This window comes from Drosophila subpulchrella, unplaced genomic scaffold (assembly GCF_014743375.2).
Source record: "Drosophila subpulchrella strain 33 F10 #4 breed RU33 unplaced genomic scaffold, RU_Dsub_v1.1 Primary Assembly Seq30, whole genome shotgun sequence".
NCBI lineage: Eukaryota > Metazoa > Arthropoda > Insecta > Diptera > Drosophilidae > Drosophila > Drosophila subpulchrella.
In genome coordinates, this window is record NW_023665566.1 from 657260 (window position 1) to 674501 (window position 17242).

Genomic DNA, 17242 nt, shown 5'->3' on the forward strand with positions numbered 1-17242 from the left:
AACTCACGACTAAAAAGAAATAACAATCAATCAAACACGTGTGAGCGCGTGAAGAGCTTTCCAAACTAATATTTCATCTTTTACTAATAGGATGCCAAGATGATCCCTGTGGATGATTTCGTTCCAAACATACCAAGGTGCCCCAGTGATTTTTGGGCATCTCGAGCAACTTAGGATCGCGGTGTCGTCAGCGAATGTAGATGTAGATAGCCGCGCGTCAGATGTGTATAGGACAAAATTGTTGCTTTGAATGCGCTTCTTTGTGGAACTTCAGCTTTTATATTCTAAACGCCGGAAGTTTTGCAACATCTTCTGGTCGGAACAATATTGACTATATCAGTTAGACTTCTAGTTGACGGTACAACAATTGAATTTGTTGCAGGGTTAGGCTGAAATACATTTCTAAGATGGAGTGCGAATTTTTCGGCTCTGTCTTCATCGTTTCGAGCCCAGTTTCCAGAAGAGGTTCTGATGGAAGTGACTGTTTCTATCGGAGAGCTTAGGCTTGGAAGGACCCTCCAAAAGGGTTGCTTTTTTCCTGGTTGTCGATAGCTTCTCGATGTACTGCCGTTGTGCATTCTTTTCTTCTCGTTTAGGATTAGTTTTAAGAAAGCTGCTTTCAGGAGTTTTTTTTTTAGTGTGGCGGGCTTGCCTAGCTCGTCGCAGGCGTCTCTTATGTGGTAGGTCTTCCCCTCCGTTCCTTGTGGTGTTAAGATCTTGGCCGCTGCCACGAGCTTTGATTGCAGAGCAGTCGGTGTCCGCCTCCGTGTTAAGGTGTGGCGTAAGTTTAATATGGGAACTTACATACTTTTTGTATTTGAACCAGTTGGTTCTGTGCAAAGTCAGCCTGAGAGGGTGGTCAATTATTTCAGGGCTTTGGTTTAGATTCGTTAAGGCAGACGATAGGTCCGATAATAGATCCTAAAGCGATGGGGTACTTATGAGATTGCGCGAGATGTTTTTGTCACGGCAAAATCAAGCTTTCTATGTTGTGGTCCCTGGCAAACGTAGTCCAGTTTATTGCTCAACCTAATGATTGCGTTGTACAGTTGTTTTCCTTTGGCGATAAATAGGTTCCCAAGTAAATTGTACAGTCAATGAAATGTTCTACGGAGATTTTGCAGCGGGCAGGCAGTAGACAGCGGTAATAGTAAGGTAGTCGCTTTCTGTTTGTACTTTAATAGAGGTGACTTGCATATAGGTTGTAGCAAACTATTGGTGAAAGAGGTGCTTGATGTCATCCCTATTCAAAATTCCAGAACCGCCGTGGGCTTTCCCATCGGGATGATCAGTATCTTAAAATGTGTAACCGTTTAATTTACAATTTGTATTACTTTGTGAGGTGCGTTTCTGGCTTCGATAAGATTTATATAGAGAAATTGGGCTAACTAGAGCTGATGCCGTGAGGCGCCGTAAGCGTGCCTGGCACGCCATCGATTATTTGGACTGTTGAGATGCGAGCAACTATGAAATGCCCTTGTATGTGTTTAACGGCCAAAATGAGGACCTATATGCTTTAGCAAAGAAGATATCAGGAGTTGCTTGAAAATGTAGGAGGATGTTTTGTCTATCTGATTCTATTCTGTAGCTCCTTATAAATTGGGCAACCCCTGTAGTTCGCTAGGGTCTTGTTTATTGGGTGGGCAAGGCTTGCAGTTGTGGTAGTCTTCACGAACTACTCAGGCTGAGCATACTCCTGGCATTTGATGCATTGCACAAGTTCCTTTCTTGTGTGCGGCTCTTCTACCTTATCCTGCGATGTAAAAGGAACTACAGATTGTAAATCCAGTGATTTCATTTTTCTTCATAGCTCTGGTACAAGCTCGACCTTGAAGATTGGTTGCGTCTTTTTTCCTGTTTATAATATTAGAGACATTTTTCGTAGGCGTCACGTCGGACTCTATTTTTTTAGTACTACCCCAATCCTTTCCTGCTTTTTAATGGTAAGTCAGCCAAGTAGTTTGTCACTGTTCGAAAATGCTCTTCAAGTTTCGTTTGAAGCTTAGTTCCATAAGTTTTTCCCTTAGTGACATAAAAATGATTGTGCCCAACTAGCGCAACAATTTTATTAACTAGGGCACTCAAAGTTGTTCCCCTAATATATATTGACGTGGGACTTTTCTTTGAACCTTTTGTCCATGTCCGGGTTGATTATTCTCAGACTTGGCCATATATTTTGTTGGATTCAACAAGTATATCGTTGCCTATGTTAATGCGGTTTATTTTTGGCTCCATACCACTCATTTTATTTTGAGGGCTAAGTTTCCGTTCCATTTTAAAGTGGTGATCCATCCCAGTCTGGGTAGTCGCTCCCGCTAGTTGATTTTGCTAATATTATTGCTGCCGGTCATGCCACTGCAATTTACAATAGGTGTTTTTGTTTTATTGGTCGGTGATGTTAGTAGTGCTGAAGTCTTCGCGTTGTTGGTCGCAGCGGTCGTTACTGTAGCTGTGGATGCAGAAAGTGCTGTTCATCTTCATGAATGTATGCCTTTGTCTACGATCCTGAAAGATCGATCACTTTTCAATTGCCAAGAGTTAAACGGGATATTATTACACCACAAAAGATGTTGAACTATCTTGTATGTATCACCATCGAAAGGAGATATTCTAACTGTAGCAGGTCCAGTAAGCTTAAATCTTATATTGCATGCAGCAACCTTAAGTTGTTTGACATTAGTAACACCCTTTATCACAAAGGCGGGAGGTCGGGGGTCAGATTTGGGTGCTTTAGTCAAAGAAGGAGCAGTACTAGAAATTTCCCTAGAATTTTGGGAAATTCCACCTCCATGGTAGATGTTATTGTACGATTACTAGTCACAGGGGGCAGGGGGTAGACTGGGTGTCCATACGATCATTAGGGAGGTGGGTACAAATAGTTCCGAGTTAACCTTGCGATGAAGAATACGAAACCGTTTTACAATTCGACCAAACGTGGAATCAATCGAAGCACCCTTACCGTAGTCAAGCTCGCTTCTCTTTCTTATGCGTTTAGCAGACTGGTATCGCAACTGCTCAGCCACTTTTTGACTGATGAAGCCTGGGGTTGTAGCAGTGGAGTGACCAGGTGTGATTATACCATGTATTCCATCATTAAAATGATCAAATCCATTGGAGAACTTGAATTCTCACTGTGAAACCCCGAATTTAAGAAAACAATGACTTTATTGATTAATTTAAACAAAATTACAAAGTCACTTAGCAAGCTAAAAGTCTTAATCGTGTTGTTGTTGCTTGACTACAACGCTCTCTTAAATTGCCATTCAGCATTCCACCTTGACGATGCTGGAGAAGTCACTCATTTCTGTTTATTTTGCCTGTTTTTCATGGCAAAATATTATTTCTGAATTTTGAATTTTTTTTTAGGCAAACGAGATCTGGGTTCCAAATAGTTCGGGCCGACAATGTACCGCCCTCCGAACCTCGTACGTCGCTGAACACCCCAGCTCCGTCGCCGATCATTACCAACGCATATATTCATACAGAAAATCGGCTGCTTTCGAAGTTTAATTAGCGCCACCTAGGTTTCACTTTGTGTGTGTGTGAAATCTTGTCAAAAGCCGATAGGTGGCACTTTTTGTCAGGTGAGTAACGGGTATCTGACAGTCGATACGTTTTCTCTTGTTTTTAGTTTACCAGTCTCTTTGTCTTGCCTGCCTGTGGTAATCATAGTATGTTATGGAACGAGTCCCACATTATTCCTCTTCATAAAAGTGGGTAACGAGTGAAAATTAAAAATTACCTTGGCATTGCCAAACTGTCAGCAATTCCTAAACTTCTGGAACACCTTATTACACATCAACTGTAACAACTATGCAGTTTCTTAATATCTATATATATATATATATTTAGGCATCGATCAACGACGACCAATCTTTTCGAGTTCTCATATTTGATTATCCGAGGCTTTCAGTACCGTCTACAAACAGACGTTACATTTACTGATTTTAAGCAAAGCTTTTAATTCGGTAAGCCATTAACTTCTACTACATAAACTGTCTTATCTGGGATTCCCAAATAACCTTTTTAACGAGCTTATGTTTGTGAATGAGATATCTAATATTGATAATATTACTTATGGTGTTCCTCAAGGCAGCCACCTTAGACCTTTACTTTTCATACTTTTTATAAACGATCTACCTCAAGTTATATCTTACTTTCGTATTTTTATGTACGCCGACGACTTTAAAATCTGTTTTTTTAACGAGCTTATGTTTGTGAATGAGATATCTAATATTGATAATATTACTTATGGTGTTCCTCAAGGCAGCCACCTTAGACCTTTACTTTTCATACTTTTTATAAACGATCTACCTCAAGTTATATCTTACTTTCGTATTTTTATGTACGCCGACGACTTTAAAATCAACGATTTTCAGAAGTGGTGCGTCAATAATCCCAGTTAGTTCCCCATCCAAGTTTGACGTAATTTAACGGACGCTTTTATACCACAGTTAGGCGATGTTTTTCGGTGCAACTCTAAAATCTTCTTTTTACAAGTGCAAATTTAAAAATTCATTACGAAAACGTAAACAATAATGCCAGGAAACATTTGTAAATGGAAGGCGCCGAAGCAACATGTTTGGTTTGATTACATGGTGGATGTGCTCTGTGGAAATCAAAATTACAAAAATTACAACCGTTTCCAACGGTTGTACTCTATGCGAAGAGGGTATAAGTCCCAAAAAAACGAGAAAATGAAAATTTCACCGTTCCTTAATCGCTGCTAATAGTCTATTCACGCATAGGGGTTTCCGCTTCAGCGTTTTTTTCTTCCATACGATATAAACCTGCTAGAAAGAGACGGGAAAAGTCGCTACAACTCGCTTCATCGGAAAATAGGAACGCAAATCAATTATTTATCTCAGTATTTTATTCAGTATTTTTTACGGGCTTAGGTAAGAGTAAAAGGGTATACTAGATTCGTCGGAAAGTATGTAACAGGCAGAAGGAAGCGTTTCCGACCCCATAAAGTATATATATTCTTGATCAGGATCACTAGCCGAGTCGATCTAGCCATGTCCGTCTGTCCGTCTGTCCGTCTGTCTGTCTGTCCGGATGAACGCTGAGATCTTGGAAACTATGAGAGCTAGGCTATTGAGATTTGGCGAGCAGATTCCTGAGCTTCTTACGCAGCGCAAGTTTGTTTCAGTAGAGTGCCGCGCCCACTCTAACGTCCACAAACCGCCCAAGCCTGTGGCGCCCACAATTTTTATGCTTGATACAACATTTTAACTTAAATGAAATGTATTGGTCTCGTCAAAACCTATCGATTGATCAAAAACTCACTCTAACGCCCATAACGCTTAAATCCGTCTACCGCCGGTAGACATATCTCATTTTCCCTTTGGTCCCTTTAGCTGAGTAACGGGTATCTGATAGTCGTTGCCAAGTTGCTGGTGATGGTGGAGTCCAGCGATTCCCCAATGGGAATGAAACGACGGGGTATAACCAGCGGATTCCGATATGCTCGTGTTCACTGCTAGCCTAATCTCCGTCCACTTCTCGTCCCAGTTTCTCTGGTCCTACGAACGGCGCTATCATGGTCTGTTTCGTCCTGATTGCTCTCTCTGTTGGATTTTCTTGGGGCGTAGCTCACGGTTCCTCTGGCGCTTTGTTAAACATTTAGCCAGCCTCCTGAATTTGATTCGGCTTGAATCTCATGCAAGATTTACATTTCCCTACATGGTCGTGCATCTCTATGCATAACTGGCCAGTAGTATGTATTGGGCTGCCAACCGTGCTATTTTCCCTCGGCTTCCTACGTGCCCCGCTGATGGTGCATCGTGGTTTTCCTTTATCACCGTTTCCCGTAGCGATTTTCAAACGCACATCTTTCATGATGCGATATCTTCGCTCCCCGCTCCGTGTGGAATGTTTACATATATAGTCTCGCCTTCCATCACGTAGTCCGGGTACTTTTGCAGGTTGATCCTTATCTATTCGCGCACTTATTGAATCCAATTTCATCCTACCGAGGCTTCCGCCGCAGATGTCTCCCATATTCTCCCATATATTGTAACGTTTTCGGTAAAGGCTGCCTTGACAAAGCGTCCGCCACGTTTAGCTGACCTTTCCTGCCGCTATCTCATACTCGTCCGATGCAACTCCAGAACTCATCTGCGACCCTTGCTGAAGGGCTTTCTATGCTGTTAAGCCAGTTCAGATCCATATGGTCGGTTACAGGTTAAAGTGGAAACCTTCCAGATACTGCTTCAACTTCCGGATCGCCCAGATAATTGGCAAATGCGTGAGGTGACACTTCCGGGCCAATTACTTAGTCCAAAACCCGCAGACGCCAAGTGGAGCCCAAAAGTCATTATCCTCCACTGGAATGAACCTTTGCCTTACACTGCAAAATCGTGTACTGCCCGATGCTTTCTTCCAGTGGGATTTGCCAGTATCCATCCTTCAGATTCAAGCTGCTGATGTACAGCGTTTCCCTTAGTTGGCTCAGGATATAGTTTATCCGGGGGCGTTGGCATCCCTTACAGTCTCTCTCTCACAGTCTCCACTATCCTGTCTTCCTTTTCACCATCACGATGATGAGCTCTATGAAACCCATTTGGTGTAGCTTTTCCATTTTTGCATTGATCTCCCTCCCCTTGGATTATAAGGTTTTTGGGAAAGTATCTCTGCTTGTCATCATTTTGATCTGTGATCTGTGTTGAAGTGTTCTAGCTCTGTCTCCAGGAATTTCGTAGTATCGTTCTCTTCGCTTGTCCGTTGAACGACTGCTACCAATAGCTTTTCCTTGAGCTATCCATTGTGTCTGTTCCTGGCTGGTATTATAATATTATATTGTCTATGCTATCTTTTCAAGATCAGGAAGATTGTCCGCCAGCTCTTCGCTAACGAAGCTTGTCGTTGCCCCGGTGTCGATTGTGGTTTCGTAAGTGTTTCCACCGTCACCGCTACGGACAACTGCTCCTCCTCGATAAGCTTGCCAGTTAGTTTGGAGAGGTAGCACCCTGCGATACTTGCTCGCCTCTGCGGCTGAGAACGCTGACCATTTTCCGATAGTTCGCAGCACTCGACGTTCCTGATCCCACTTTACCGCACATCCAGCAGGACAACAAGCGTGGATGTGGGTTGTTTTTCGTGGGTCTGTGATGTGGGTTGTTTTTCGTGGTCTCTGAGTGGTGTTTCGTGGCCACCATACGGTCTCTGCTGGCTCTGGTGTGGTGACCACTGGCCATTATTTGGAGCGTTTAATGACTGAAGCCACTGGCCTTGGTCCTGTGTCCATTGGTCATTCCCTCGTGGTTCGTGGTCGCCGGAGTCTTCGCACCTTTTACACGAGACTTGCATTGGGGCTGACGATTTGGTCCTAGGGAACTTATTCTCCTGTACGAACGCTTTCCGCTCCTTTTCCAGTTCTTCATACTCGTCGGCTAAGATTATTAGCGTATCCAGGTTCGCTCGGCTCCTTGTTGTGCTTGCTGTGAAACGGGATGTAACGTAGTCTTCGGCTCTCGGGGTCTCGGACGGGTGCCGTTCCGGGACTTCACCGGTAAAACCACTGTGTTCTCCGGATCATCGCTTCTTGAAACCACAATCGGTCGACCGCTCGCCCTTCCTGGCTTGTAGCGTGTTCTCTGGCACTCGAGCTTTCGGTCAGTTTCCTGGGAATTTGCCGGTAAAGCCGCTGAGCTCTCAAGGACAACGCCTTTTGAAACAACAGATCGATCAACCGCTCGTCCTTTCTGCCTAGTTGCACCAGGACCTGCCCAGTTCCCACTCGACGAAACGGGCGCACGCCGGGAAACGCCAAGGTAGTGCCTGGGCAAGACAGCTTCTTCTAGACACTTTCCCACCGAGCATACGGTTCCTACGGACCCGCGATGTGCGATGGTTTAATCGTGACAAGAGTGGCTCTTGACTTGAAGTTGATCACTCGATGCTGGTTAAATAAAAGACTTTGACTTTTATAGACTCCCACATAGTACTCTCTATAGGGCCTGCTGGAACCGTTACTTTCCTTTTGCGCACGGCCCACTGGTTCTCTCCACTCCAGGTCCAAAGTCCTTGGTCCCTGTTTGACCCCTTTGTCCTCTCCTTACGGCTTCTAACTCGAGTCCTTAGTCTGGCCGCCGTCCCGCAAATTATCTTGCGGCAAGTGAGTCGCATGCGCGCCACTCCGCTGCTGAGATGTGGCACGTATTATTCGGGTCCAAAGCTCACGGCAGAGTCCAAAGTCCGGTGCAACTGCTCCCCACACCATGACACTCCCACTACCATGCTTAACGGTCGGAATTATCACGATGGTGAGAGTGGGATGGGAGTGTCATGGTGTGGGGAGCAGTTGTAGCCTCGAGAGTAGGATATTGGTCGAAGGTATTATAGATCGTTTTCAATAGAAGTGTTTACGTCAAAAAAACGTTTAATTTCAGGAGGCAGATGTCTACATCTCGCGCGCTCGCACTGCCGTCCGCTTTCCCTCTCCATCTCTCCCCTAAGTCTTCGCTCCGCACTGGAGCGCTTAAGTTAAGTTAGGCTTAACTAGTTCTTATTTCAAAGTGTACCAATAAATACCTATGCCTACCCCCGTGTTTTCTGCTTACCCTTCGTTCTTGGGACTTAAACTATTTCAGCGATCAAGCCACCCCGCCCCAACATTTTGGTCCAATCGACCAAAGATTTTAAAATCTTTGGATTTTCCTCCCTTGAAGTTTTCTTTGATTTTTCCCAGCAGGCTTGAACCGCTCCAGATAAGTTCCACTTACTATATTTTTCCGGTCATACAACCAGTTTTTCCTACCCTATTTCGACTAACTTTCTGTTTGATATATTGTCTAAATCCAAAAGTGATTTATCCGACGCAACGGCAATTCCGTTATTTGTGCCCGACATTATTCCAGTAGATATTTCAGTGCTACTATTTAACTAAAATATGTCTCAAATATATTTATACCCGTTACTCGTAGAGTAAAAGGGTATACTAGATTCGTCGGAAAGTATGTAACAGGCAGAAGGAAGCGTTTCCGACCCCATAAAGTATATATATTCTTGATCAGGATCACTAGCCGAGTCGATCTAGCCATGTCCGTCTGTTGAACGTCCGTCCGGTTGAACGCTGAGATCTAAACTATGAGAGCTAGGCTATTGAGATTTGGCGTGCAGATTCCTGACCTTCTTACGCAGCGCAAGTTTGTTTCAGCAGAGTGCCACGCCCACTCTAACGCCCACAAACCGCCCAAAACTGTGGCTCCTACAGTTTTTATGCTAGAATAAAAATTTTAACTGAAATGTGTTGTTCTCATTAATACCTATCGATTGGACCAAAAAAAAGTTTGCCACGCCCACTTTAACGCCCACAAACTTCAAAAAAACGTAAATATGAACGCGGATATCTCGGAAAATATCAACGATAGATAAATGGGATTTCAGATTTAGATTCCGTAGGCTTAAACGCATCGCATGTTTATTACGCGGATATGCCACGCCCACTCTAACGCCCACAAACCGCCCAAGCCTGTGGCGCCCACAATTTGCATGCTAGATACAAAATTTTAACTGAAGTGTATTGGTCTCGTCAATACCTATCGATTGATCCAAAAAAAACTTTGCCACGCCCACTCTAACGCCCACATCGCTTAAATCTGTCTACCGCCGGTAGGTGGCGCATTTCAATCTCGCTTTGCTGCTTGCATATCTCCATTTCCCTTTGGTCCCTTAAGCTGAGTAACGGGTATCTGATAGTCGAGGTACTCGACAAAAGCGTTCCTTCTTGTTTCAATTCCAATTGTGTGTAAAATATAACTCAGCCACAATAATTATTTATAAAATTAAAAACAAAGCTACAATATCCACAAATTTACTCCAGCAAATCGTCTGCAATTTAGATGTGCAGTTGACAAACAAACGCACCCACAAACAAACATAAGCGAAGTCTTTACAAGTCTCGCAACGTCTCGCAACGCACATATTTACATATGTACAGTGTACATACATACGTATATCGATATTTTTGCCAGTGCAGTGGGTCAAGGGCTCACAATAAATGTTTCTTTCAAACAAACAAAATTAAAGTCGGTAATTCTTTACATAAGTCCGACCATCCGATATAATAAATATTTATTATTTATAACAATCTTGATTGGTACCTAAATTCCAATTGGATTCTATCCCGTTTCCTTACTTCTGAATTCAAAATTTTAAATTATTTTACGTCATGGCAACATCAGTGAAATCCGCTTTAACCCGATTTATGGCCACAGCTGACTGTCTGATCCACTTTGAGGCCACTTTGTGCTCCTACCCCAAGGTTATCTGCCTATAAAATACGATGCGATTCCTTGTGGCAAACGGTAAAGGCAGCATACGACATATACTCCGACTGTATTATAACTGCAGGCGAGGGCGCCGCAGACACGAAATCCATACTAAAATCCAAGTAATACCAAACGTACTCCACCTATGAAATGTTTGCCGCGCAGCTCATGGAACAAATCCAAAAAGACTCCTCCCAAAAACCTCAAGCTCCAGTAACTTTGCCCCAAAATTCCACGTCATGGCTTTCGGCTCCCTCCTATCGACACGGCTCCCTCCTATTCTCTGGCGATTATCTTCGCTGGCCGACTTTCCGGGACCTTTTCACGGCAATATACATAGACAATAAAGTTTAACGCCCTTTGAAAAATTATTCCACTTAAATTCAAAAACAAGTGGCGAAGCTCATTCCATAGTTTCGAGATCCCCACTCACCAATGATGGCATTTGCTCAGCCTGGAGAAACCTAACTGAGCGTTTCGAAAATAAACGATAGCAGGTGAATAGACACCTGAAAACCCTTTTTTATGTGCAATCCATAGCACAGAAGTCGGGAGCAGCCTTAAAGGTACTTCAACGCACTTTTCAAGATTGCTTATCATCCTTAAAATTGTCTGGTGGTAATATTGAGAATTGGGACCCTATCCTGGTTTATATGTGCTCGACAAAACTACCAAAGCTCACTCACTCATTATGGGACCAATCCATCTAAAATAAAGCCGAAATTCCTACGTGGCTTGAGCTTGATTCCTATTTGGCGGAGCGCCGTTGATTTCTTAAGGCTGTCGATAGCTTCCGATCTGCAAATTTCCTTCACGTCCAGTCCAAAGACACAAATCGAGTGGCAGAATTTCCAAAAATAAATTCCTTCAACACAAGGTTAGTTCCGATACCCAAAGGCTGCGATCTGTGTTCGAAAAAGAAACATCCCGTGCGTATATGTCCACGCTTCCTACAAATGACGGTAGACGATCGCCCAGCCTATATCCAAAGGAAGCAGTTGTGCTCCAATTGCTTTGCAAGCAGCCATCAATTCCGGGATTGCACAAGCGGTCACAACTGTCCCACTTGCCAAGATCGGCATCACATTGCAAGGCCAGTATCCGCCTCAGTTCCACACACCATTTCGTCGTATTTTGCTTAAGTTTTCGTACAAAAAGTCCCTCCTAAGAACACTCCATCCGAATATTGGGTTCCATACCCCGCCTGGGATGGCAGACGTACGTAAATCGTAAGGATCCATCCTCTACGGAAGTGCCACCACTTTCTACGGCTAAGCCCCCAGAATCGGCTCCAGGAAGTACATATCTAGAAGTACTGCTCCAATTGCTTGGCTCACAATCATTCCAAGGACTCCTGCCGCAGTGGTCATCACTGCCACAAGTGTGGAAAGGGCCACCAAACACTCCTACATACGGACGACCGATCTTCACTTCCAACATATTCCTGAGCCTACTATCCTGAGGTTCTTGCTACGGGTGTCCTCGCAAGGGGGGGGAGGGGGGTAATGTTTACGTCAAATTAAATTTCAGGAGGCAGTGTCGAGCGGCAGTTTTATCCAGATGTCTACATCTCGCGCGCTCGCTCTGTCGTCCGCTCTCCCTCTCCATCTCTCCTCTAAGTCTCCGCTCCGCTCTGGAGCGCTTAAGTTAAGTTGGGCTTAACGAGTTCTTATTTCCAGGTGTACCAATACCCTTCGTTCTTGGGACATAACTGACGTTATGTCTTACAACTTGCACCAAATTCTTACGTTCCCCAACACTGAAAATTTAAAGTAATGTTTAACGGCCGTTGCACCCGAATACTGAACTTAGGTATATACCTTTAAAAATCTGTAAAAAATCGATTTACCAACGGATTGTCGTGATCAATGGCGCATATTCTGCGTTAAGGTTCAGCATTCAAGAAAACAATATAAAACTAATTTTTTAGGCGTGTATTTTTAAAGAAGCCATTTATGCCAGCGTTTTTTCATTTTTTGCAACTTTGACGAATTGTAGCTTCTAAACTAATGAATGGATCTCAATGATGTGTATAAGAAAGTTAAAGGGCATTCTATTACCTGTAAAAAATGAGTCTTTGATGACCGAATTCGGCTTATTAAAAATTCGGCTTATTAGAATAAAAAAGTACGAAAAACGTTTTTTACACTTAAAAAAATTGGTACAATAGAAAAAATTTGAAGTGCCCTTTTCCTAATCATGGAGATGTACCTTACCTGAAAACAAAGGTTTTCTTGAAGGCGTATTTCATCAATTTTTTTTTTGTAAGCTGGTTTTATGGAGAAAAAAGTTCGAAAGTGCTATGGGACAAATCGTATGTTCACTTGTGTCAGGCCCGCTTTAAAGTTTTTTGTTTAAACTGAATAATTTTAAGTTGAACAAAATTTAAATTTCGGTTGTCGTATAGTAATAACATTTGAAACAAGGAAGAACGCTATAGTCGAGTACCTCGACTATCAGATACCCGTTACTCAGCTAAAGGGACCAAAGGGAAATGGAAATATGCTAGCAGCAAAGCGAGATTAAAATGCGCCACCTATCGGCGGTAGACAGATTTAAGCGTTATAGGCGTTAGACGAAACAAACTTGCGCTGCGCAGGAATCTCTAGAATCTGCATGCCTTTTTTTGGATCAATCAATAGGTATTGACGAGACCCATACATTTCAGTTACAATTTTTTATCTAGCATGAAAATTGTGGGCGTCATAGGTTTGGGCGGTTTGTGGGCGTAAGAGTGGGCGTGGCATATTCGCGTAACAAACTTTCACTGCGTACAAGGCTACGGAATCTAAATCTGAAATCCCCATTCTCTATCTTTGATAGTTTCCGAGATATCCGCGTTCATATTTACGATTTTTTGAAGTTTGTGGGCGGTTTGTGAGCGTTAAAGTGGGCGTGGCAAACTTTGTAGGAACCACAGTTTTGGGCGGCTTGTGGGCGTTAGAGTGGGCGTGGCACTCTTTTGAAACAATCTTACAAACTTGAATAGCATAGCAAAGGTAACGATATACTGCAAAAGTCTAAAGCGTTAGTGATTCAGAAGCTTAAAAATTATTGAACCATTTCTTCTGAACCATTTTCTAATAATTGTTGAAATACCTTTCTATCGGTGTATTACTCGTTATGATCGGACCATCACAGCAGATTTTACATTCTGCGCATATATAGCAACGTTTTGAGGCTAGAATGAATTTTTTTACTGAAACGTATTTGTTTCGTCATTTCCTATCGATTGAAAAATTTTTGACCAGCGCCCACACTTAGATTTTGTGAAGTGGCTAAGTCAGGTTTGTGGGCGTGGCATATTCGTGTAATAAACTTGCGCTGCGTACAAGGCTACGGAATCTAAGTCTGAAATCCCAATTCTCTATCTTTGATAGTTTCCGAGGTATCCGCATTCATACTTACGATTTTTTTAAGTTTGTGGGCGTTAGAGTGGGCGTAGCACACTAACGAAACAAACTTGCGCTGCGCAGGAATCTCTAGAATCTGCATGCCTAATCCCAATATTGCAGCTTTTATAGTTTCCAAAATCACAGCGTTCATACGGACAGACGGGCATGGCTAGATCGACTCGGCTAGTGATCCTGATCACGAGTATATATACTTTATGGGCTCGGAAACGCATTCTTCTACCTGTTATATACCTTCCTACAAATCTAGTATTCCCTTTTACTCTACGGGTAACGGATATAAACATCAACACTGCCATCCAGTTAACTTACAAAATAAGGAAAAACTTACAAATACGCAAATTTAGCTCCACAAGTCGTGATACACTTAACAGTTAACGCTAACTTTTCTAATCTGTTTTGATGTTTGTAACGGAACTTTATATACTCGTTATATAAGGGTATCTAGAGTATAAGGGTATCTTAGATTCGTCGGAAAGTATGTAACAGGAAGAAATAAGCGTTTCTGACCCTATAAGTTCTTCATCAGGATCACTAGCCGAGTCGAACTAGCCAGGTCAGTCTGTCTGTCCGTCCATATGAACACTGAGATTTTTGAACTATAAAGGCTAGTAAGTTCAGATTGGGCATGTAAATTCTTGATGTTCTTGCGCAAGTTTGTGCCATGCCCACTTTAACGCCCCTTTGATTATCAATATCTATATATCAATATCATATCTGATAGTCAAGGTCGACGACTACAGCGTTATCTCTTGTTTTTAAAGGTAGATGGTAAAAACTTGACTTGTACTGGTACTCTACTAGTGCCTTATTTTCTCGGCAGAGTGCCACGACCACTCTAAAGCCCACAGATTGCAAAAGTTTTCGATGCCCAAGAATTTTTTTAGTGTAAACTTTATTTTCCTGAATTTGTCAATATCTATCGACTGGCCAAAATTGTTTAAATCGGGCTCTTAGTTTATAAGTTAAATTAGTTAGCTGAGTAACGAACAAATGATAATCGAGGTACTCGATTTTAGCTTTCCTTCTTTTTAACCCCTTGTTTTTTACATTGTCAAGAGGTGTATTTGTTTGATTGTAAGTTTCAAGGAAGACGAAACGTTTTGTATTATGGTGTTCTTATGACCTTTCTTAACCTTTTCAGGGGTTGAAGGGGTGAAGTTGGCATGTATTAGGCAGCATCAATAGCAAAAGCTACGCCTCATGGATCCGTATTACCATATCAGACATCATGTGAGAGCTTTAAGATTTGTATATTGTATTTGAAATTAAGTGTCTTTTTTTAACAGTATCCTACTACAAGCACAGCCAGTTCGGGAGCGGCGGTAGGCACTTCGTCGACAATTAACCTTCCAGAACTGCACCAAAAATGCAACCGAGGTTCGCACTCCAGTGACACTAGTTCGGCGTACAGCGGCAGCGATACAATGGCTTCGAACTATGCCTCGTCGCTGGAGGCCGAGGAGATTGACCTTTCTGGTTTGGTGGAGTCCGTCGTCGACTCTGACGAGGAGGATCTGGCGGAAAGCATGGATGTAAGTTATCAGTTAAAAGGTATCTTTTGTGGACCAACGATTTATTGATGTTTGAAAAATTAATGAAGTTCAGCGGAGGAGAGGGGGTCGAAAATCAAAGAATGACGGACGATATGGACAACCCTAAGATGTACATATGTATGTACTTTTTTAAGAGAAAGGACAAGCCTTTAAAGAGAGAATACTATAGTTTATGTTGAGGCAGAGCATTCTGTAAGCGAAAACATTCAACCACAGTCTCGATAAATGAAAAAGCTCCCATAGCTACTGCCCCCAGCTATGCTACAAGAACGTTCTACGATAGGGGAGAGTCGGATAAGGGGCAGGGAGTTCTGCATGTTAGTACAGCTAGTGGTCAAGGTCGCGGTAACGGTTGCGCTCATGGTCGCTTGTCAACAATAAATGCTCCAGTTTTATGGCAAAGTTCTTCAAATTTGTCTAGGTTTAATTACTCTCAAATTGCGCAATACCAATCTTTTGCGGAACCTTGATATAGAATTAAAGCCAAAACCTCCGCAGCGATAGATTGCGCATGTTTTATGGGTTTGCTTTACAACTTCTTAATGGTTTTGACCTTCGCTGGACTGAAGGTCAGTACTTATAGTAGGGAACCGAGATCAATGAGATCTCGCTTTCGAGCAGCTATGCTGTGGGATTCTTTTTCTGGCCTCTTGTGACTTTTAATGAAAATGTTGTATTTGGACTTTCAAATTGTTTCCTTTTCGACTCTACTTTTCTTTCCTTTTCAAATAAATCCAAGCGATCTTGTCTATCAATAGTGAACTTATCCATTTTTTAATTGCATTTTTGGCAAAATATCCAACAATTTACGGAGAACATTCGCGCTTTCTCCTTTAATTTTTGCGAGACTGGATTCCTCAAATTAGGAATAAATCACTCTACAAGATGGTCCAAGACACTCACTAAACATTTTAACATTTTTTGTAAACCCTATTCAAATTAGGAATTTCTTTCAAAATTTCCAAATTTTCCTAAATGTATAATTTTTTTTTTACATACACAAAAAATAAGTAATATTAATTTTAACATTTAGAACACATATGCAGAATAAATATCCATTTCAAATTTTAAGGACTTACGTTTTGTCGTTCAAGAGATATTCATTTCAGTTTTCACTAAAAAATTAGGCTCAAAATAAACACCTACTGTTCGCTTGCAGCAGCTGAGTTTAACATATGTTATTTTAACAGTGGCCTGTTAAGTTAACATTACCGGCTTGTAACATTACATTTTGATCTGTTCTTAATTTGATAACATCAACTTTTCGCAATTTTGAATACTTGTGAAAAAAAATGATGCAAAAAAAAGACAAGACTTCGCTATTTTTGAAAGGGCTGATTCATTATTAGGAAAAGAAAGAAAGATTTAAGCCTTTTCCGCAGATGAAGAGACTGCAGTTACAGAAGCTTTTTATGATGATCCCTCTGGTCCTGCTTCTCAAATTCTGCCTGTTCATTCAGAATAAGTTAAAGACCAAATTAAGCGACTAAAGTCGGGAAAGTGCCTAAAGCTCTGCAGGTGGCAGTTATTTCGTTCCTTACACGTGTCTTCAATGCTATGATTGTTCTTTCATATTATCCGGAGCAGGTCACTTTTGGAAATTTGACCAATACTTATGGCCAAAATTAATAATTTAAGAACGGAGCAAGATATTTAATTTATGTTTTTGCATCGGGTTAAATTGGTTAATATATATTAGAAATATGAAAAAAGAGAGCGTGGCACCGTCCCTTATTATTATAATAGTTTTTGGCTTGACACCCCTTTAGGAAGGTTTTAAGGATGAAAGTAATATACAGCGCGTTCATCTAATGCCTAATTTGAGGACAAAGCTTCGGACCTTTTGATCGGTGCCATAATTGCTTGGCGCATATAGTTAAGTATTTCGGAGCATATTGAACGAAGCTTGAGAATACTGGCAAGATCAGCTTGGTTTTATTTTTTTTTGCAGCAATGCTTGCTGCATAAATACCCAAACTTACATTTCGTGCTTTTGCTG

At 42.0% G+C, this 17242-nt stretch overlaps 1 protein-coding gene across 7 annotated transcripts in view; it reads left to right on the forward strand.

The window, feature by feature from the left end:
• The window catches only part of LOC119559664 (rap guanine nucleotide exchange factor 2), an 81910-nt gene that overhangs the window by 10387 nt on the left and 54281 nt on the right, over positions 1–17242 (forward strand). For 5 of the 7 annotated variants that reach the window (XM_037872714.1, XM_037872717.1, XM_037872720.1 and 2 more), the window contains 2 exons: positions 14832–14920; positions 14977–15222. In XM_037872714.1, coding sequence (XP_037728642.1) covers positions 14891–14920; positions 14977–15222 — 276 coding nt within the window. In that variant the 5' untranslated portion in view covers positions 14832–14890. Of the gene's footprint in view, positions 1–3366; positions 3585–14831; positions 14921–14976; positions 15223–17242 lie in introns of all 7 variants that reach the window. The other 2 variants (XM_037872715.1, XM_037872718.1) reach the window with 2 other exon arrangements.